This window comes from Cydia pomonella, chromosome 21 (genome assembly GCF_033807575.1).
Source record: "Cydia pomonella isolate Wapato2018A chromosome 21, ilCydPomo1, whole genome shotgun sequence".
In the NCBI taxonomy this organism is placed as follows: domain Eukaryota; kingdom Metazoa; phylum Arthropoda; class Insecta; order Lepidoptera; family Tortricidae; genus Cydia; species Cydia pomonella.
The window spans coordinates 4,844,132-4,867,902 of record NC_084723.1 but is presented as its reverse complement, the minus strand read 5'-3'; the positions used below and the strand labels follow the sequence as shown (position 1 = coordinate 4,867,902).

At 36.1% G+C, this 23,771-nt stretch overlaps 2 protein-coding genes across 3 annotated transcripts in view; one reads left to right on the top strand and one right to left on the bottom strand.

Moving 5' to 3' along the window:
- The first annotated feature begins 873 nt into the window (after window positions 1–873).
- On the top strand, window positions 874–18,680 carry LOC133529673 (uncharacterized). Its single transcript, XM_061867443.1, has 14 exons — window positions 874–1,105; window positions 3,332–3,403; window positions 5,400–5,588; window positions 7,275–7,363; window positions 8,219–8,303; window positions 8,644–8,725; window positions 9,727–9,816; window positions 10,385–10,508; window positions 12,786–12,900; window positions 13,578–13,767; window positions 15,908–16,013; window positions 16,662–16,743; window positions 17,260–18,103; window positions 18,553–18,680. Exons 2-13 carry the CDS (start codon window positions 3,347–3,349, stop codon window positions 17,848–17,850), a joined length of 1,800 nt encoding a protein of 599 aa, XP_061723427.1. The 5' UTR covers window positions 874–1,105; window positions 3,332–3,346; the 3' UTR covers window positions 17,851–18,103; window positions 18,553–18,680.
- A 1,949-nt stretch (window positions 18,681–20,629) lies between these two features.
- LOC133529674 (uncharacterized) overlaps window positions 20,630–23,771 on the bottom strand; it is a 98,501-nt gene continuing 95,359 nt past the window's right edge. For both annotated transcript variants that reach the window (XM_061867444.1, XM_061867445.1), the window contains one exon: window positions 20,630–22,588. The gene's annotated coding sequence lies outside the window, so the exon portion shown is untranslated. The remainder of the gene's footprint in view (window positions 22,589–23,771) is intronic.

Here is a 23,771-nt window from a genome sequence, read left to right as displayed (position 1 = left end):
ATTTAGCTACCCAGCCTCCCTTTTATAGAAAAATGTATATTAAATTTGGTGCAAGCTAGATGCCGCTGTGATATGAAAATCCACTGCAAATCGTACTTTTATCTGAGAGCAAAATGTTTGTATCAAAAACGAAGATTTTGACATAGTTATACTTGTTTTTCGTATCATCGTTCACACTGTTAAGAGGGGGCGTAAAGATAGGAAATTAAAAGGAAACAAAAGATATGGCACCGCGCGAAACTTGCAAAGGAAATATACTACTGTTTAAAAAGAGATGACGGGAGGACCTCGACGCTTTTGGCAGCGACTGGCAGAAACATGCACCAAACCCCGATGAGTGGTGGAAGAACGGGAAGGCCTTTGTCCAGCAGTGGGACACAAAATAGGCTACTTAAAAAAAAATTAGACATGTTTTCATGATTTCTTCTTATCAAGTCAGCTCTAACTTTTGAAGGTTTTGGTTGGTGTATACCTTTCTATCACAATTATCGTAATTTAGCTCTTAGCCTAGCTCTTTTCGGTGAAGTAATCGCCATCGCGTCCCTTTGCCCCTTTTTTGACCTCCTGATACGTCACTTTCACTACGTTGATTTTCTCTTTGACTTGATCCAAAAATGCACGTCTCTGTCTTCCTCCGCCACTTTTGTTCTATTCTTCCTTAAATTGTTGACTAATTTTCATACGTTTTTTTTGCATGGCATATATTCTTGATTAAATTATGTACAAATTCAATACGAGTATAATTATACGGTGATTTTGCGTTATCCCCCTCTTAATGGACAATCCATACCTTATTGCAAATACAGGTTAGTTCCTATCATAGCGATTATAGTAAAAATCAAACACTCCCTGCACGCGAATACGTAGTGTTCTCTCTATCACACTTACCTACTGAGGCTAGGTGTGATAAAGACCAAACTACGTATTCACGTGCAGCGAGTGTTTGATTCTATAGCGAAGTTGAAACTGCGTATGTAGTTTATAAACAACATTCAGTAAAAAAAACAAAAGTGAGACGGAAGTGTTCAATAGTGTTTTCGTGAGTACGAAGTGAGCATTGTCGGAGTGTTCAAAAGAGTGTTAAAGTTTTAAGTGAAGCTATGAGGTTATGCCATGACGCTTAAAGGTGACATTTGGATGGTAGCTGTAGCTGCATTACCGTTTTGCATTAAATTACTAATTTCCTTTGTAAATGAGTGACCTTCACGGCCATATTACTGCCCCGAACCACGAAGTCGTTTCAGGGAAACAGGGTTATAACTGCGAAAATCAAAGTTCGTCAATTGCGGGCATTTTTCTCTGTCACTCCAATTAAGTCTTAGTGAGAGTGAAAAAGAAAGATCCCCGCAATTTGCGAATTTCGGTTTCTGCGGTAGGCTCCCAGACTCGCGATGTTTTAGGCGTACAACGCCAACTACGCAAGGAAATACCTAAGCCCGCCTACGTGTGTGCAACACGGTCGGTCAACTCTAATGCTGTGAATATGAAAGGGTGCTTAAGAGCAAGTTTGGCCTGGCCAGCCACATAAGAATACCCTTGATTACCGAGGTCGCCGTCATCGAAAGCCATGTGGAGGATTATGACGTCACTATTAGGGGGACGACGGCAGCGACCACTGACAGCAGCTGCATTACTGTTGCTGCTGTGGTTGCCGCTGTATCTGTCAGTATCCTGCTGTATTTGACGACCGGTCTGGCCTATTGGGTTGTGACCCTGCCTATGAAGCCGATGGCGGGGCTCGAATCCCGGTAAGGGCATTTATTTGTATGATGAGTACAGATATTTATTCCTAAGTCATGGATGTTTTTATAATTGACATTTTGATGGAACATCAGTTATCTGCGGCCATAACCAGTGAAACTTGCGTCAAAACGTCGGATATAAAGGTATATAACAAAATAAATTCGCAGTAGACCCGGTTTTTCGGCCCGACGGAAGACCATCACTAGCCCAGCCAGGCTAGCACCATGCTGAGTCGGGACCATTCCGTGGCTTATATGTTATGTTACTTGTTATTTTCTTCTTTTATTTTGCCAAGAATAAACGCTCTCCCTGCCTGTCAACTGAGGGGGAGTGGAGCGGAGATTTGGGGATTCAACCAATGTAATTTACTCCTCCGCTCCGAGAAATGAGTGGCGGATTGTTCATAATCGTGGCAGTATGCGGCTGCGCACGTCATTCATTTTATCAAGAAAATTTACACATGAAGCGGCGCTATCAAAAGTACTATTGCAACAGTAATGCGGTTACAGCAGTCGTACAAATATCACCTTAAAGGTCACTATTATAGTAACATTACTGCTGAAGCGTTGACTCAGCCGTTGTCTGACTAAGACACCCTATTAGCGCGTCTACTCTATTCTATGGCTGCTGCCTGGCGTAACGTTGGCGCAACTGCGCAGCGACGCCATTTTCCAGAGCGCTGACTAGACGCCGACGCTCAAAAGACGCCAGTGTGGGGTGGCCCTAAAGAAAAAACGCTTAGCACGGGGAATTTAGTACATTGACCAGCCTGTTCCTTTCTCTATAGAAGGTAATACTGCAATGTTCTGCCACCAGTGCAGCACTAACACATTGTACACCATAGATTACCTTATACATACTATGCCTTAAACAGTATTTTGACAATTTCACTATGACTTTGATGCATCAAGGCGGTTTGTTTACAGAGGGCCTACAGGAAAACGCGAAAATCCACGTTATCTGCATCTTTATCGCTTAAATGTGCAAGAGTGATAGAGAGATAGATAACGAAACTTCGATTTTCACGTTTCGCGGTAGGCCCTCAGTATGTGCAAGTGGCGCCCCCTACTCAATTTTTTGCGTAATATTCCCTATTGCAGCCGCATAGTTATATTTCTGCCCCGCTGATGATGCCGGCGAAAACACTTTGCAAGCGAGACAGGAATATAATTATGTGGGTGCAGTAGAGATAGGAATAAGCGGGTCAACGTACAGAATTCGCCGTGGCAAGCGTCCTTTCTTTAACCGGTTATCTAAAAATTCTACCTGCGCCAACGCTAATCAGTCAAAAATACCGAAAACGGTGTTTGTCTCAACAATTTTTATTTACACAAAAAAAATAGAAAATTGTGGGTCGGTGTGTCCTTACAGGTACAGGAATTCAAAAAAGCAATTGTATCTTTTACAAGATTTAATTATCTGTACAGTCAGCGTCAAATACTTCGTAGCAGTCAAAGTAGCCAAAGCCAAAGTTCGGTACACCATACTAAATATATGGTGTACCGAACTATTTGTCCACTTTGACTGCTACGAAGTATTTGACGCTGACTGTACCTATATGTAAATATTTTGGCTTTTTAATACTAAGTACAACGAATTGAAAATGCCTAAGGAAAGAGTTGACCAACGAATCTGGATTATTGGAAACACATTTTTAACGGTAAGAATGACATTATTTTTTTATTATGTATTTCAAGGTTTTAGTTAGATGACATTCATATAAAATACATGATTATAGAAACTGTACGTCTTGGAGGGCCTGGCATCTTGTGACCTGAATCGAAAACGTAAACAATTCACGCTTCTAAGTAGGTGCCGCCCTCTATACTTCACGCTGGCTCTATTTCACATAGTAGGGTCTGCCATTTAATCGCTTAAGAAGATAGGCCACGGCTGTTTCTCCATACAAACCTAGTCCCCATTTTTCTCTCTAATGGATAAAGGAAATGTTTTTAAGAAAAGTAGTCGACGACAAAAGCTTCTACCAAAACATTTTTTTTTGGGAAAAACTTATCTATTTTTGTTTAATCACTGCAAAGTTAGCTTACAGACGGATACTACATATTTATAGTATGTTAGTATTTCTCTATTTACTAATATCCGAATTTCTACCTCTTTGCGCGTTAAAAGTTGTATTTTTTTTTAAATAATATAATCATATCTATCATCGAAATTATTTTATCGATACACCGCTACCCTGGTCGACACTGAGCTACGAAGTAACTTTTGCAAAAGTCTCTACAGATTACCGCACCGGACCGCGACGTTGGTGCGGTGCGGCGCACGTACCGATAGTTTTTTTTTTAATGTGTTCTTTATTTAACATAATTTAGTACAATGTAATTTAGTAATTAAGCTAGTGTACATTTTCATCCTAGATAGTAATAACGGATAGTCTGTAGAACAAGCTAAGTTGGTAGCGATTTTAATAGCCCAGCCTGCGCAAGTAAACGTCATAGTTTTATAGAAGTTTGACGTTTAAAATAGCACTGTCGGGGCTGTGAAAACCGCTGCCAACTTCTAAGCTGGTCCACCGCCCATAATTATTATTATCACCATGTCCGGTGGTCCGATGGGCATGCAAGTCGGACTTACTGACAAGTAATAATAATACTGGTACGCATCGCACCAATTTCGCTAGTCTGTAAGCTGCGTCGGACCGATTGACAGCTGTCATTTTCAAGTTATGACAGTAGAAAATGTCTGTGTCAAACTGTGTAGCCTGTTGATGAAATAACAAAAATGCGGAGCAGATTTCCAAAGATTTTCATACAAAAAAGTGGATTATTATCTTAGGCCCTTCATCTACCTCTTAAAAAGAAGAGCCGCCTTAACTTACATTAAATCTTAAAGGATTCAACGGCAAAAATACGTTGAAAAACACGGAAATTATGAGACACTTGGCAACACTGGCGGATGAGTACGGGCGTCTGTAAGGTGGTCTTTTTTATAATCTAATCATGGACAACAATGCGCCATTTCTTGCGTTGTCTGAAATTAATGAAACCTCGAATTTAAGCAGTTGTATGTCTTATTTATGGTGAAATGTTGCCAGTGTTTTAAACTGATGATTAATACTTTCTTAATTATTTCCCGAGGTTTGTATTTATGTATACTACTTTTCTGCTCGGCGAAATACAACAATGAGTGGCGATAAACTAAATCACGACCGAAGATCGAATCTACACGAGTATTTTTCGAACTTGTATCGTACTAATATGTATGCATCAGTGTAACAGTTACTGGTAAACCAATAAAGATAAAATAAGACACATACAAAGTTCGCGATATACTTATTAGCTAAAATCATGATATTATGTTTAGTTATTCATACTTATTCATATTCCTTTATTAATAAAATTACAAATTTACATGTCAAAAGGTAATTCATATAATTAGGTCGAAGTCAATTGAATTACAATTCATTAAAATGATAATCATGAAATTAAAGTAAAACAAAATAAAACAATATAAAAATAAATTAATTTTTAACAAGCAGAAACGTCTGCGGACGATGCTATTAAGCTTAAAATAAATTTAAAAGTGGAGAAAATACTGCCTTGGGTGAGACTTGAACTCACGGCCTCTGGATCGATACTATTAAAATTAAATTATTATTATTAAATTAATTTAATCATGTTGACATATCGTTCCAGGTCTTCTTCATTACAATGTTGGTACCACCGAGCACTGGTCAGGCCAAAAAATATAATGCTACAATTCACGATTACACTGTTGACAACGAAATGTACGATAATTGTACGAACAAAAATTTTACACAATATTGCCAAAAAACTGGGGATTGCGAGACCGGTACGCACGTCATGTGTATGTACTACAAAACGGTAAGATTCTTTTTTCAAACATGCGTGGAAATATCGTCGTCACGTTCATTATTTTAGGATGCGAAGCGCGCCGGCAATGAATGTTCGTATAAATTTTTCGACCTAGACCGTCAATTCAACTTTTAGGTAAATATTGGTTTTTGATTGTATTTTCACGCATTTTTCGAAAAAAGCAATAAGAATGTACTTCGTCGGGGATAGTATTTGCCAGCTCTGTGTGTTAATAAAATGGCCTCACACTTGGTCCTTTAGATATAAGTATTGTGTATCTCGCAAAAATCTGGTAAAATTAGCTAGATAATTAGACGCCTAGGCCGTTTGCAACCAAAACGAAGGCTATACACATATGTTGTTCTCAAAATACATCAATACACAACCCCGCTATAAAAGCACACGTACATAGCTGTCTCCACTTGCAATGCGATAATTGTTTCAAAGTTTTTTATTGTATGTAAGAATCAGGTTACATTGTAGGTCGAATATACAATTGAATATTTAGTTACACCGAAACTTTACCTTTTCAGGTGTACATACATTTACAGTATACACATATAATTATGTTAACATATTAACTTATATACTAGTAACACTCATGAGAAACTTAGATAATCATTTATACAGTAAAAACATTCTTTTATAAGCCACTTTTTTGTGTTCGACTTAAACTGCTTGTGACTGTGTTCTATAGATTTTGTAGAGCAACATATGTGTGTACATTGGTCTTCTAATTGATTGTAGATTTAATTGGCAACCGCATATTGAACACGTATTTTTTTTTAAATTACTTTGGAACATTAATAAAAAAAACCCGTATCCAATTTTATGCCTATGCCGATATTATAATTGAACTAGAATAACTCAACGTTTAATAACTTGGCGTATTGAAATACAGGCCTTTTAAAATGACTGATTGACACAGCCCAGTGATCCAAATTTAATCAAAACAAAAAAAAAGTTAAATAAAATTTGTGGATAATAACCTAACCTAACCTAATGAAACATCATAAATTCATCAATATTAAATTTAGCAAAATGACTACACGACGTTCAGCCATCTGGTTAAATGTTGTTATCAATGACTTGGCTGCTTGTTCTACAGCCATTTAATGAGATGCCGGCGTTTAATAAAAGGCCTAAAAGTATAATTACATGGCTAATTTAGCCAATCGGCAGCGACTTATTATAATAGGTACACCCTGTAGTGGAGGTATTTTCTACAGTAACTCTTGAATTTGTGACGTTCTCAATTAAAAGGTAAAGTAACGAAATTTGCTTATATTTTTATACGAATTACCTGTCAACGCGTCCTTATGACCAGCGGAAATGTGGTAGGTTTTGCTTGAGAACGTCAAATTTTTTCTCGGAATACAGCATTCTGCAGTAGTATCATGGTCGCATTTTATCACCTGTCATGTCAACGTGACAGGCATTGTGACAAATGATAAAGAGGATGACCGTAATCTGGTAAGATTCATATACTAGCCGTGTCTTATCCAACCTCGACATTAGGCAGAATCATCAACACCTTGAAGCCATAACACGAAAAATTAATTGAAATGATAAAGAGCCGACCATCTTAGCCCTACTGGTGGCGCAGCGAAATTAAGGCACACAGTTTTGCATTTTTTTTTCAAGATTCATTTTATTGTTGATACTGTTCTGTAATATTCACGGCATATGTTTCAGGGGATGGTAATGGGCCCTCAATGTGAAAACGGAAAAATGTTCAGATTGAATCAAGAAATAAGAAATTTTATAATAGAAGAACTAGCAAAGTGAGTTTCAATTTAAATTTAAAAAAATGGCCATTCCCTCTCTCCACTGATCTGGGTCATTCTCTCCAGATTTGTCCCTGCATCTAAGCTCGATCAAATCATACTAAATGTATTACCATTTGGCGTTGAAACTCTAGGTCCATGGGGTCCCAGCGCGCACAAGCTTTTTGCAGAAAACGCGAATCGTCTGGTTGACGTAACTGGTTACCGAAGAGCTGGCTTCCTCGCTCTACGTATCAGCATTGCGATACAACGAGGAAATGCCGCCAGCATCCTTGGTACAATGCCTCAAGGGCCTATTTTAGATTAATGCTAGTTATAGTAATCATCTATATATTGTTATTGAAGTATAATTCAAAATGAAACCTCAAACAAGTTACTGCTGTAACCTTGACGACGTGTGGTCATGACATTTCTATTCATTACAAAAATGACTGCTGCTGATTGGAATTGTACTTTTAATTTAATCTATAGTTACATGCCAACTATTACTTTAAAAGGTATGAATTTGATAAACCGCAGGCCAGGAGCATATATCGTCAGTCTTCTTCTCCCGGCGGATACTTTCATATCATGAATTTAAGAAATAGTCGGCCGGTTGTATTGCGTTGGAAAGACAGTCAGCAGTGGTATCATGGTCGATTTTTTATCACCTGTCACTATGCCTGTCACTTCCGCTCTGACATGTTAGAACGTGACAAGCATGGTAACAAATGATAAAGAGCCGACCATATTAGCCCTACAGGTGATGACATGAACGTGCAGACGATTTCTGCAAAAAACTTGTGCGCACTGGGACCCCACGGACCTAGAGTTTCAACACCAAATGGTACAAAAATATCTCTTATATTACAGGATAAGAGATGATGTTATTGAGGGTACAGCTCGAGGTAGAGAAGATGTTGAACTTCCTAGGGCATACGACTTAAGGAGAAGATTGGTAAGAAATACATTATTTTTATCAACCTTGCTGGTAAGCTCAGAAAGACTTGACAATGATCATATATTTCTGGTCGGGCTTTATCATCAGCTAAAACAATCAAAGAGCAGCTCGGCACGACACTTTTATTCATTATTATGGCAATCAAAACTTAGACACCTGGGCTATAATCGCGAAAAAGAAGGTCGCAAATTGCACTCTAATTACGATATTCATTGGTGAAAGAGAAAGATCCTCACAATTTGCAAATTTTAGTTCACGGTAGGCCCCCTGAGCTCTGTAAGCGTAACGACTTTTGTTTTGTAATGTCTATTACAGTATATGATTGTTGTTTCAGTAGCAGTGGGACTTCGAGTTAGCCTTTTTTGCACAGATTTGGGCGAACCAGTGCCAACATGCTCTTGATTTCTGCAGATCCACTTGTGAGTACTGTAAAGGGATACGGGCCTATCTGAGGTGGGGAATGTAAACGCTCGAGGTATATTTCTTATTTTATATATATTATATTTTTTTATACAAAGAATGTATATAAAGATAATATTTCTGGTTATAGACCAATAGCAGTTTTGTCATCAATTTCGAAAAAAAAAGGTTGACATGAATAAAAAATGTATCGCGGTATTCCTTGACCTCAAAAAACTAAAGCCTTTGATACTGTGCCTGTTCCCACACTAATAAATACTCTTGAAACTATAGGTATCAGAGGTGTCCCCCTGTCGTTACTAAGTAGCTATGTAGATAGTAGAAACAACGTGTGAAAATAGGAAATTATATAAGCGATGAATGTGTCATAAGTTATGGCGTCCCTCAAGGTAGTGTTCTGGGCCCTACACTATTCCTAATTTACATCAACGAGTTGTACAATTTAAACATAGACAAAGGATCCATCTATACCTATGTATACCTATGTAACGCTAATAAGACAAACTACATTTGTTCCACAAAGTACGACAGAACACAACCAGACTCTAATTTCACGATTAGGTTACACACATGTCACGACACACTTGAGATTTGTTGCTCATGCTCAGTTATTAGTAAAGTTGAGTCCACTAAATACCTTGGTGTAATGATTGACCAGAGACTGACCTGGCATGTGCACACGGAGCTGATAATGTCCCGGACACGAAAATGAATCTACATTTTTAAGAGACTACGGCATGTGGCTTCCAAGGATCTGATGAAACAGATGTACGTGTCCTTGGTACAATCTGTTCTTAGCTATTGCATACCGGTTTGGGGCGGGGCTGCAAAGATACAATTTCTTGAACTAGAGAGAGCTCAGAGGTCACTACTAAAGGTACGTCAGTACCAATGTCCCTATAATATTAATTATTTAATTAATTAATTAATTAATAACCTCATACGTCGCCGATGCTGAAACCACCTATTAATTTAAGATTTATCTACTTATTGTTTATAGTGACATTTGACAACCCGGAACAGTTCGTCGGGATTGACACATTCACGCATCCAGAGTGGAGGTCTATTTCAAGAAATGAAAGAGTAAGAGGTGAGAAACAATCCCCGTTATTGATTTAGCAATTTATTGAAAAGGATTGGCTAAAATACGGAACCTAAATTCGCCTAGCTTTAAATAATTCCACCACAAATTGTATCACGGAATAAATGATTTATAAGATTTGGACCACCAACTTCATATAAGCTTTTAAAGAAATTAAATGGCATTATAAAATGTTTTCCATTTCTCATGCTCGAAAAGTGGGTTATGGTTCTAAGAAGTGTGAAAATGATACGTTTCTGCTCCAGACCACTGTACTGTCTAAGTACATTTTTATCTTCTTTTTTTTACGACTAGCAATTCAAATTTTGGTTTTAAATATCGTACAATTTTCATTCTAGTAATTAACTCCGCATTCCAAGTTTATACTTAGCCATAAAAATCCACATCTTTCATCGTATTCGAAATGAAAAGTAGAATGTTTAACTCGGGTGAAAGACACCATTTTAGTCTCGGACTATTGGCACTCGAACGCAGTGAGAAACTACCTCGTCGGAAATGGGAGCCTTTCATCCCTTGGTTAACAATCTACTATTGTGAATTCATTTTTTTTTTTCAGATATGGAGAACTATTGTTTGACGACATCAAAAGTGAAAGATGCCATTAAAGCAATAATTGCATTATTGGAAGAAAGGGGTAGGGTACAGACCACAGCAGATATGATTGAGGTTTATAGGGGCGGGTAGGTGACTATTCCATAACTAAGGAAATAAAGGTGACGTTTGGAATTGTACCGGTTTCTAAGTTGAAGTACATATTTTTTTTTTAATATTTTCTATTGCATAATGAAAATGTAATTTATGTCATAGTACGCGTATTATTATCAACTTCAGTAGATGTACAATATATGTGACGCATGCTAAAATCGGCTGGCAAAAAAATATGACAGACTAATCATTTTGTTGTTCGAGTTCAAGACATATTTTAGTCCAAGACTTCAGATCCGCCAGACCTTACTTATTTTCTCATGAATAAAGTGTATGGGATAATATAGTGTTAGTATGTAATTTGAAGCATACTTGCTATATTGGCCCGACGGCCATTTGTCCGGTACAAGGTGCTAAAGGTTGGTAAAAATAATACTAACTTTTCATAATATTCTCATGGCTGATTTTTATGTATGTTTTAAAAAATATTGTTAAGAATTGATAATCAAGATTGCCAGACCATTTCTGCCGGTGGTAACTTTTACCAGGCACCTTAAAACCAATAAAAAGATACTGTAACTTTACTTAAGTATATTCTCACTCTTGATTTTTATATATGACAGTCAGGGAACAATTACAAACCATTTTGTAAGTAGCCAGACCAATTGGAGGGGCCCAAGAACATTCCTCAGACCCACATAAAGTTTCACACAGACACAAATATAAACTATTTGTGGATGAATTGGTGTTGCTACTTACAAAATGTAAGTTAATGTAAGTTCACCGAGTATCATACATAAAAATCAAGGATGAGAATATAAGTAAAGTTACGATATTTTTTTTACAGCTTTAATGCGTCTGGTAAAAGTTACTGCCGGCGGAAATGGTTTGGCAATATTGATTATCAATTTTTAACAATATTTTCTAAAAAATACATAAAAATCAGCCATGAGAAGACAAGAGAAAAGTTAGTTATGTTTTTACCTAGCTTTAGCACTCTGTACCGGACAAATGGCCGACGGAACAATATAAAAAATGAAAAAAAATCATTTATTTCAGACCGATAAGATCCATAAATTTTGTTAGTGACAGTAAAATAATTCTTACACCCTATGTTAGTACCAATTAACTTACATAAAACTAAATTAAAATTAAATTATCCAGCTTATTTAGCCTTGCCTATCAATACGTCTACCCAGTAGCTCGTGAGATGGCAATCAAGGCGTTCAGCCAACGTCCTTAGGAGGCTGTTGCTACTGCCGCGCACGCGTGTCAGTAGAGACGCTATTCTTTTGCGCCTGATGGCATAAAAGTCATCCGTTCGCGCCTCCGCGAACATACCGGATGCGCTACAGTGCCTCGGCAGCTTCAGCAGCATCCTTAGGACGTTATTGTACTGAACCCTTAGTGTAATATAGCAAGTATGCAGACATTAAAAGTCCATACTAATACTATCTTATCCCGTACATTTTAGTCATGACAAAATATAAGTACGGTCTGGCGGATCTGGGATCTTGCTATTTATATTTTGAGTCGCTGCGCCAGAGGAGTAAGTAGTAATCATTTTTCGTTTTTTTTTTACTAAAAACAATACAGTTTAGGGAGCTGAAATTTTGTATTTTATTTACTAATGTAGAGCCACATCATCTATAGAAATTACAAGCCCAAACTCGATGGTACAGAATCAGCTCATCCTGTCACAGCTATGTTAATGAATTTGTAACGGCTTTGAACTGGTTTTGATACGGCATTGACGATCGTCTTTGTGATTGGCGCGTATCCTTTACACGATTACGTTTTCGACGATTACGACTTCCATTTTATCTCGCATGCACTACATGACGTATGCATGCATACATGACGACCGGTCTGGCCTAGTGGGTAGGATTTGAACCCGGGACCATCGGCTTCGTAGGCAGGAAGCCGATGGTCCAGGGTTCAAATTCTGGTAAGACCAATTTATTCGTATGATGAGCATGGATATTTGTTCCTGAGTCATGGGTGTTTTCTATGTAGGTATTTAAGTATTTATAAATATTTATATATTACATATATCGTTGTCTAAGTACCCTCAACACGAGCCTTATTGAGCTTACTGTGGGACTTAGTCAATTTGTATAATAATGTCCTATATTTTTTTATGCACTATTCAGCGTGAGCGATCTTCAAGTATGAAAGTAAGATCCCAAGTGTAACATGTTAAATCTGACACGAGTACGATAGATCTCGTACTTTAAGATGTGGATTGTACACTTGATATTATGTGCAAGTTTTTACACAAAAGCCTGTATAAAATATCCATCTTGTTTTAGGCCAAGAAATACCTATTTGAATATGCTGTATCATAATACAACTCACATAGGCTGCGGAATGTCTCATTATTTGGGATACCAACGGTTGGATGAGCCCCGGAAACACGATGTATTCGTAAGTTATTAAGTATATACTAGGATAAAATTGAATTCGGTATTAGGCAGCGGACAGGACGCACGCGCGGCGCGCTGCACGATCAAGATGTATAGAATTGAATGAATCTGTTTTGGACGAGAGCGGCGGCCGCTTGTCGCCACCCCGTTCGCCGCGCGCGTCCAGTTCGTGGGCTTAAAAAAATATCTAACAAGGATAGCAGAGGTACTTAACCGGAAACCGCAGAGCTAGCTGTAACTTCACTGAGCGCCACTTGAACCATCTCATTAAGCCAGTGGTAACCGGTTAAGTCGTTAACCCAGCGTCTAATTGTACTGGTAACCATGACAACTAGAGGTTTAACCGTTAAACCCCGGGATAGTCCGATGGTGCAAGTGGCCCTGAAAGAATTAGCCCTGCGATACAGCGAGGAAATGCTGCCTGCTATTATTTTACATATTATTTTAGGAATAGTATTATTAATTTTTAGATTTAAGTTTATTCATTTTGGAGATGTGTTAACTAGGTATTTGTAAATCAAATAATATTATTGAAACTATTAACAACTCTTGACAAATAAACGACAGCAAAATCACCTCCTCAAATGTCAGTCAGTGAAAATCAAAGGAAAAGTGAAAAACTTAGAATAGCGGTGTCTGAGAAAGTTACTTAATTGAAATAAGCACGGTCCGTTTCAGGTCCTACAACTGGTCTGCAATCTGTCACACAGACCTATTGTCGGCGAAATGATCTACAATACAACTAGACCGCAGGACTTTGTGGAGCCTACGACCCCGACACCAACAGAACCAACGGTCCCAACGCCTTCTGACCCAGCAATCATTTCCCCACCCACTACTGACGCAAACTCAAACTCTAAATCTGGAAGTAAGTAAAAGAAATAAATATTCGTATAATCGTATCAGGAGAAAAGCTCTTCTCCATACTACGTTTAATCCTCATTTCCCTCTCTTGAAATTGACATTATGGAAAATAAATTTATATAATTATAAATTGAGGTATAAGTATTAGAATTACCTTAGATATGCCCCTTCGTTTGACTTTATTTGATTATTATAGGAGTAAGACAAATGACGGCTAAGGTTTTTGTGCTCATCAGTTGGCGCCACTGTAGATGTGGAGAAAACAGATCTCAAAATTCTGCTACGCTTATTAAAAAAAAAACAATACTTCCTTATCTAATGTTTACCATGAATAATCAAAGATGGAATCGATTTACCACAATTATGAATAAGGTGTGAAAATTCGCGCTAAAAAGCTTGCAACTCCCAAAAACTCCATGCATTTGACATTTTGAAAGATCTCCATCTACACTAGCGTCCCTAGCGGCGAAATTAATCGCGGTAGCCCTCATTGGCTTATTCCCAATACAAATTCCCAAAAAAAAACTCAGTATCTTTAGGTATTTAAATAAAAGTAAACAAACAATTTGTACATTTTCGGGTATTTATAATATTTATTGGTTAACCAACCAAATACAAAACCGCCTGGATCTGTCACCGAACGACCTGACTTTAACCTGCATAATTTGATCATGTAATTTTTTCATCTACCCTCAAGGAGTCTTAAGGAGCCATTTGTATTTAAATACCTAAAAATTCAGAGTGTATATACCACCAATTTATCACCAATTTTCTTTTCCCTCCCATATACCCAATGGTAACAACTGAGTAAAAAATCCCAGTAGTTACCACCATCTCAGATTAGCGGTAACTAGTGAGACATTTTGTTCTCAGTTGTTACCAATAAAATATTTTAATGTTCAATACTGACAAAATAAATAATAAATATGAATATGAGATAAATATGAAGCGGAAATGTTTTACGTCAACAGGTTAGGTATGTACTGTAAATATAGCTCTTAATTGTTTTGCCCTTCGTAGCTATATTTTTAAACTGATTTGTGTAGATTATTTCATATTTGTACCGATAAACCTATCAAAAAACGTGTTCTTAATTTTAACATAGAAATACAAAACATACTCAAATTTGGAAACTTTTTCTTGTATTTATTTTATAATTTGTTTTTTTATTTTATATTTTATAATTTGTGTTTAAAGAACTTTATTTCTCAAAAGAAATTTTACATTTCACTTAATGAGAATATATACTAAATCAAAAGTAAATCAGTGAGCATCGCAAGTTATACAAAACAAACAAAAATAATAACTAATTAGACTAAGACTTTTTTGTCACAATAATTAATAGTAGCACACTGCAGGTAGCACTATAAAAGTCCAGAGACTTACACTTAAAATACAGAACAAGTTCAGTTTAGAGAATAAGTAACACAAATACATATTAAAAACAGAACGATCCTAATTACCTACACTTTAAGTTCAATTTGGTACGAGTATACATGTGGCCATCAATAATTTAACGGTATGTGTGGCGACGGCGGCGGCCGAGCCTGCTGGCCGAGCCGCGCGCTCGAACGCAACTCCTTCGCCAGGCCCCCTTTACGCGCGCAATTCGGACACTTAATCGAGTAGCGATCGAGTTAGATTTGTTTCTTTGTTCTTTGAGCGAATTCACAAGGGCCACGCTGTATGTATTGTGTTACTGTAGTTTGTAATACTTAATCTATTTACTGTATACATATGTAATTATTTTATTTTGTGTGTCAAATTCCATTACTGTCGAATTAGGATATCCTGTAACGTTGGTTGAGTGTATGTAATAAATAAAAAAATTGCTATTTAGTAGTTTTAATTTGTTCAACCAAAGACTTGAGAAAGAGCATGTTGTCCGAACAGTTATCGGAAGAAGAAAAAAAAAATATATTGAAATTTAACGCAATAATGGCGAATTTGTTGCAAATTTTTAGGAAAACAACTGCCAAGTGACCTTCCAACCCCGAGTTTCCTTACGATATTTTCCTTAACCGAAAAGTGACTGGTAAATATCAAATGATATAATATATCCTACATAAGTTCCGTAAAACTTATTGGAACCGCGACCTCCAGACTGAAAATCGCACGCTCTTCAGTAAAGGAAACTTTTTTAGATATCCCTGGAATGAGAAAGCTGGTGCCTGGTGGCCGTGGTCCTGGCGTCTTGATTATGCCTATTATAACCGTGGAAGATGCTCCACCTGAGCTCATCCAACAACGGTAAGAATATGCTAATTTTACGGTTTATCTCACGTGTAGTCAGTTGCGAAGAGCCTTTTTCAAGCACTAGTAGTGCAAGAGTAGCGGTCACGATGCCCGCGCGACACGTTACGCGTGCGATGCTATGTATGACCGGTTGAGATGGTGCACTTTTGATGTAGGCCGGCACGGTGGCGGCATCCAGGGTCATCCAAAACTTGTGGCGATATTAAAAACGGACTCACTAATCCATTACACAGCTAGAACACATACTGCTATTCTGCCCTAGGATCACAGGCCATTACATATTGGGATCTCGTTCCAGACTGGTCCGGTATTTTTACAACAACCTAGGGATGAAATTCAAGACCTTCAGTTTGAAAGTGGCATGCCTCAGTTTTCGCTAGCAATTGGTAGACACCAATAATACTTTTGGCAAAAAATGTACACTGGCTCATCGGTAATGCCGCAGTAATGCTAGTGCAGTCTAAATCCCAATGGTACCTTGACTTATAGAGAGTGGCAGATATTATTGGAGTTTTGTTTTATTTGCTACTAAGTATTAATGTATTCTTGACTGTAGTAGTTGTTGACCACTCATTGGCCATTATCGTGACGATGGCTTCGAGTCTTCAGATTATATTGACTCGTCTGTTTTCGCTATTTCAGAAATTTTGCATTGCGAAGGAGCTCAGGAAGCGTCTCTCAATCGAATTATAATAAATTTGGTAATAATAACCAACAAACTAAGGTAAGTTAATGAATATTTTCATTCGAATAAGAAAAAATCAAGAACTTGATTGTAGTAATCAAATGGTAAAACGTGCTGGTGGGAACTTCAACTAATGAGTGTACTAAGAAAATTAATGATGAGAGGTTCATGCGATACATTTTTATTTGGGTATTTTATATGTAGTTTTGTCAGGTTTTTCAGTTGTTTGCAATGGTCCTTATCTAATAAATATCTTCTTTCTTTGCTCCTTGCACCATTTTTCTATATATTTTTGTATTTGTGCAATCAGAAAAACCAGCTGATTGATAATACCACAAATCTACCTGTTGATAATTATACATGATCAAATTCATGAAAGATCATTAAAATACATTCTTATATTAAACCTTTCCTTAAATAATCTATTCCGAAAGCTCTTGATTGTTGTTTATCTCTACTTGAATGTTGTAAATGCCTATTTTGATTTTGTAATATTTATCACAAAATGATAGAAACAATACTCTTGATTTAGTTAAACTTGTAAAGTTATTTCAGATAGCACCATATTCAAGAAAAAATAGTGTTTTCGCAAGAGCACCTATATTTAACCTTTCTCCTCGAAACCAAGATGACACAAGTAAAGCAAACCTCGAAGAAAAAACTTCATTAAAAAAACAATTAAAAACACTTCTTGACCAAGTACCAAGAAGAGAAATCCCACGTTTAAGAGAATTATTGAAACAAATGGTAAAGAAACACAAATCAGAAGAAAATCATACACCGAGACTTGGACCGGTAGAAATTGAATCTCATACACAAGAACTTGTTCCAGAACAGTTCAATCATGTTCCACCCAATGATGCAGCTGATGGAGAATTATTACGACTTACGAACAGTAAATTCAAAGAAATCACTCATGGTTCACGCTTAATTGGTAGTGATACAGCTAACATGCCTAGTGATACTGATATTGTTGTTATTCAGGATGCCACAGTAGGCTTTGATACGCAATCCGAATTTGAAATCCCAATAATTCGAAAACAAAAACCAATAGTGCATGCGAAAAAAAAAGAAAAACCTAAAAAAAAGGGACATAGACAAAGCGTTAGTCAGGGGCTACAGTATAGCACAAAAGCAAGGAAGTAATAATTTGGCCAATAATGATCTTGCGATTATTGGTCATATGAAAGCCAAGCCCAGCCAAGACGAGCCAGATTTTCGAAATGACGCTGAAAGACAACATATTAGTTATACTGAAGGAAATAAAATGAATGATCATAAAGGAATTGCCTCTGATGACACTAAATTAAAGCGAAGATTGTATTTAGAAAATGAAATCAGTAAATTAAAAAGGAAATTACAAAATTTACGTCAGTATATACATAAAAATGATGTCGATGTAAGTATTACCTATGCATACGAATTTATTCCTAGCTGATACAAAATTATATGTATATTTTATTTATACGAGTACAGTATGTAAATTAACTAAAACCATTTCCTCAAACCCGTTAATATGTAGGTCATACTGAGCATTTATACTTAAGACAATAATGGGTAAATATGTAATAGGTACATAATAAACATATATTGTCGTTTCTACATCAAAGGCCAAACAATCTTATTAGCTACTATTATTTAAAATGCTTTTATTGCGCCCACCTTACTTTAAAAAGCGAGCCACGTACCCTGCTTATAAATTAGTGCATCCATAAATTAGTCTAATATTATTAAATTATAAAAAAAAAAACATTATTTAATAAAGATCTTCAATAAGTACACTTATGCTTTAGATGATGAATATTTGCATTGGCTAAACATTTGTAGGTATTCTATTATTGTCGACAGGAAAACGCCAGGATCCGTCCCGTGGTAACTTCGCAGAGCGGTCAACGAAATACCAAGAACGATGAGAGGAAAAATTTCTACATGCCGGATAGAGCACATCCTCTGCATGAATATTAATTTAAAGCTAAGCACATTCTTTTTATTTATGTCAAAGGTTTTCCGTGCCTATGCATGCATGGTTGGCCTGAATTCTAAAAAAATATACAGATAGTCATGAAAATATTTTTTGTTGAATTGGAAGTCATTGGTTTTTGAAGTAACTTTTTTTGTAAATGTTCACGTCTGTTCTTACAAAACCAGTTAATAAAAAATAATCATTCGGTTTTTTTATTACAAACACATAAGTATAGTTAATTCTTATTATAACCAGAAGATAACTTTATGACACAAACAATTGACAAGAGACAGAAAAGACAAAAAGTTTCGTAAAAACAAAAGACAAAAAGTAACATTCAAAATAACACTAATAGCAGTAATAACAAAGATATAAATAAAAAAACCAAAATGCAAGTTAACACTCGCAGTATTCGCTTCAATAAGTAAACACAACTTTAGGGGAGAGGAAACTGCAAAATTAGGTGCAAGCAATGTCAAAGTATGCATATGTAATTTTTTCTAGATGAAAAATAAAGAAACTGACAAGTTTATCAAAATTACGGAAATAATTATACCGTCGCGTCGGATATTTTAGGAATAACTATATCTTTTTGGTGCTGTTTATATCAAAACGAGCGTTGTTCTTTATGTTTTTGTTTTCTTATAGTCTAACTAAAAAACGTGCTCTGGAGTAAAGCGGGTAGTGCAATGGTCATTTGGTCATGCTTGTTCTGCTTTAATACAATTTTATTCTTATTATTTTCATACAGTCTCATCAAATCATGAATATATAACAAAAAAATAGTCTTAATTGAGAAACTAATGTGTATTTCCATATAAATACCCTTGAATTACTTACAACAAGCTGATAAATTAGGTCTAAGATAATTAATTGAATAAATCTAAATAACTATCTGAAGAGATATAAAAACAACAACTCATCATTCGCTTGCCCGTATCCCATTCATTTGGGGTCGGCGCAGCATATCTTTTTCTTCCATACCTCTCTCTCGCCCGTCATCTCATCATTCGTTCGCGTTCGTTTCATGTCATCTCTCACATAATCCTCCTTACCTTACCTACCTTTTCCTAGGTTTACCTCTCCCGTTACTTCCCTCCACATTCATTCGTAATACCTTTCTCGTCACATGACTTTCATCCCTCCGCATCACATGCCCGTACCGTACCACGCTAGGCGATTCGCTCGTACTTTTTCTACTATGGGTGCAACTTTCAGAGCTTCCTCTTATATACTTTTACCCTTCAGTCGGAGGGGCATCCGGACACAAATTGTTCCCGTGACCTGTCGCCATTTCATTCATCCTGTGCTAATCCGGTTTTTCACGTCACGGTCAATATCTCCATCGCACTGCACTGGCAGCGAAAGGAAGGAGAGACCGCCGAAATCTTAGAACATATGTTCAGTTTTAGATCTGCTGATCTTCAGGCCAACATCCTCCAGTTTTCGCCGCCATTTCTCAAGTCTGCTCTGTACCTCGAGTCCGTCTTCACCCACAAGGCAAATATCATCAGCAAAAAGCATATAATACTCGCTTTAGGCTAAGATGTAGGGCAAAGTGGGTTTTCGGAGAGTCTATTTATTTTTAATACTTAAATAATTATTAGGTATGGACAAAATGTCACATTATTTTGTCTTATATTGAAAATCAATAATCTTCTGTAGAATGGAACCAAGTTCGTAGGTATCTCCAAAAAACCTAACGCTTCAAGGCCTTTTCTGTCAACTTGCCTGCTTTAGATCTCCCTTCCCTGTCAGTGCTTGTCTGCTTTAGATCTCCCTTCCCCACTCACACTTACACTTACTTAACACTCGTCGATAGCCTCGAGACATAACGAGGGTGTACATACTGCTCCTTTCTCGTCTCGCCGTTCTTCAATTGGCTCGGAGCGGTGCTAAGACTCTCGACTAGAGTGTACAGCCAACATAAGAAGTAAAGGTGAAAATAAATAAGTAGGAAAGTAATGTTTTAAACTTTTATTAAATTGTTATATCTCTAGATGTATAAAACATTTGAAGTGCATTTTTACATAAATAAGATTACAAGTGGTAAAATATCAATTTACTAAAACGCCAGTATTATAATATATTAAAATCAACACAAAAAAATAAAAAACATGACACAATAAACTATTATGCTGTTAAGAAAATAATATAAAAAAAATATTAAGATTTCATTGTACCACCTTACAATAAGTTATAAAATAATGTAAATTCTTATTTCGAAGAAACAAATAAAGTAAAACCCAACACATTTTGTTCTATTCACAAACATTCAATAAATTACATTCACACAACCCATTATAATAAAATTAGAGTAAATAAATATACCGTATCAACGAATTCAATAAATAAAACTATAAATAGAAAATTAAAGGAATAAAAATACGTATCTAAAACCGTATCACTTTTTCAGTGTCCTAAATAATATTTTGTCAAATTATATCAGTCAGATTCCGTCAGATGTGTAACAGGTGCTGATCTATAGAATCTATGCGGAAAGAGAAGAATCGTGGAACATATGGGAACGAATAAATTCTGACTCTTTTCGCACAGACCCTACTTAAATAAGACTTTTGACGCTGAGATTTGGTTTTCAACCAACATACAGGTAATCATTATATAAATGTCATCTGTTAGGTATAGAATTTTAATGTCCATCATCATACAATTAATTATTAATTCGGATACGAACCTATCCGATCCAGTTTTTACATTTGCGGCAGCAATGCAGTTGGCAGTAATGTCACGTTTCATTTGAATGATAAACGTAGTTGTAAATTTGTCAAAAAAAAAACGCGAAGTAGTTAAAAGTTGGTACTTCAGTACCCCTAGTGTAAATAAATTCGATTTCGAAACGTGACGTACGCGTTTGCGTTTAGTCTCATTTTGTATGTGATTTAGAAAGAGCGCGCCAAGCGGGACGTTTTGGAAACTCAAAATCCTATACAAAATGACACTTAACGCAAACGCGTTCGTCACGTTATGATGTCGATTAAATTTACACTAGGGGTACAGGTAAGCATAAATTTACGTAGACCTAATCTCAACTATTAAAATTCTAATAACAATCAGCCAGTTTTCATAATGTGCGCTCATTTGTAATAATTCAATATTGACGTTTATAAAAATCTGTTAAATCTTTTGCCTTTAAATATTGAACTTTGATTCACAAAATATGAATTAAAATTAAATATTTTATTTAAACCACAAACCAATGAATAGTCAAAGCGAAGAGTAAATTAATTAATTTTATATTCCTATTGATGGAGATTAAAATAGATTATCTAACTTCGTATTTTGGAATTGTAAATTCCAAAACAGAATTATTCTGCGAAGAGCGAAGATTTAGTAATCTTGCCCATTGAACCAAACACTTTATTATCTCTAGCTTCTGTAGTAGTCGGACTTTGAGAAGGGATTTACCTATCAAGTTTCCTTATTTGACCATCAGAACTACTTCATCCTTTGTGTTTGCTTCACTTTAGCGAGAGTGTATTAAACCTAACTTGACTCGTCGAATTTAAACTGCCATGAGTTATATTAAAAATAAACTATTTTTACGGTTCAAGTCACGTAATTTTAGTCACTCGTATATTTTTTGAGACAAAAATACGTGACTTAAACCATGAAATTTTACTGAATAAAGCGATGCTGTATAACTACTGGTAAAAACAGTATTTTCGAAAAACATTATGTTGTATAACGTCACTTAAAATTGTTCAAACGTATCACTTATGGAAACTTAAATCATACTTTACAAACATTTGTCCACGTAACAAAAAGTTATAAATAAAAAAAGATTTCAGAAATCTATTAAATAGACGCTGTCGCGTAATAGTCTTTGTTACTTCATTTAATCGAATTTCAATTAATCATTCGATCGATGAGGCTCCATGGTACTCGAATCACTTTCGGCGTCTGAAAAGATAATAAAATAAATGTTATTAATTATTTTTCTAGTGTTATTTTCTTTATTCCACAAAAAGTTACTAATGTCGTGCGGATATATTTTGTCTCGAAAAAGATTTGAAGTATGTACATATATTAAAAGCGATATAATATATTAATGATGTGTCGCGTTGTGGAGTTAGAATGCACGATTGGCTCGAATTCGTGTGCGTGACACCGCTGTACTGGCCCCATTCTCATTGTCCGTAAGGCCCGTCCTTAGATATACATATATGTCAATGGATGTATGTATATCAAGAAATACCAAACGGAAATCAGTAATCTGCTATTCATTTGAATATGATTTTATTAAAAGGATGACTCATGCTAAATGGTCCGACATCGACACTACGTTTCTACTAGTGTGAGGGGTGATCGGTGATTAATGTGATTATTTAATACTGTCTATAGAAAACAGAATTGTCAGACGCCTCGGGCCGGATCTGTTATGTTTTAGCGTGAGTAATCTTTAAGTATCATCCTGACTCTAAACTTGCGAATGGTCGTCCATAAGCAGTAAAAGTATTTATGCTTAAGAGAATAAACTGCAATATTTATAACACATTGGCACGTGCAAGGAGAGTATTCATACTGCATTTATTTTTATGATATCATTCCTTCTTATTGCACTCGTGTTATATTTTATCCCGGTAATATATTCCTCCTCGTATTTCACGAAAATAATGTTTAGGATATTATATACATGATAGAGCATACGTCATTTTTCAACACCGAGCAATTGAAAGAAACAGATATACTATCACGTGGACATCAGCGACTACGCGACTTCCATATCAATAAATATAAATATAAATAAATAAATATTATATAGGACATTATTACACAAATTGACTAAGTCCCACAGTAAGCTCAATAAGGCTTGTGTTGAGGGTACTTAGACAACGATATATACAATATATATATATTTATAAATATTTAAATACATAGAAAACACCCATGACTCAGGAACAAATATCCATGCTCATCACACAAATACATGCCCTTACCAGGATTTGAACCCAGGGTCACTACCCACTAGGCCAAACCGGTCGTCAATACAAGAAATAAACATCATCTCCTGATAAGAAACATCAATAAAATCTTACACTTCATCTTAGATACATTAGAAAAATAGTAAAATACTATATCTTAG

Coding starts and splice junctions, on each gene's coding strand:
- LOC133529673 (XM_061867443.1), top strand. CDS start 3,347: ATGCCTAAGGAAAGAGTTGACCAACGAATCTGGATTATTGGAAACACA. Junction 8,726..9,726: donor TGATTTCTGCAGATCCACTT/GTGAGTACTGTA, acceptor TATTGTTTATAG/TGACATTTGACAACCCGGAA. Junction 16,744..17,259: donor ATAATAACCAACAAACTAAG/GTAAGTTAATGA, acceptor AAGTTATTTCAG/ATAGCACCATATTCAAGAAA.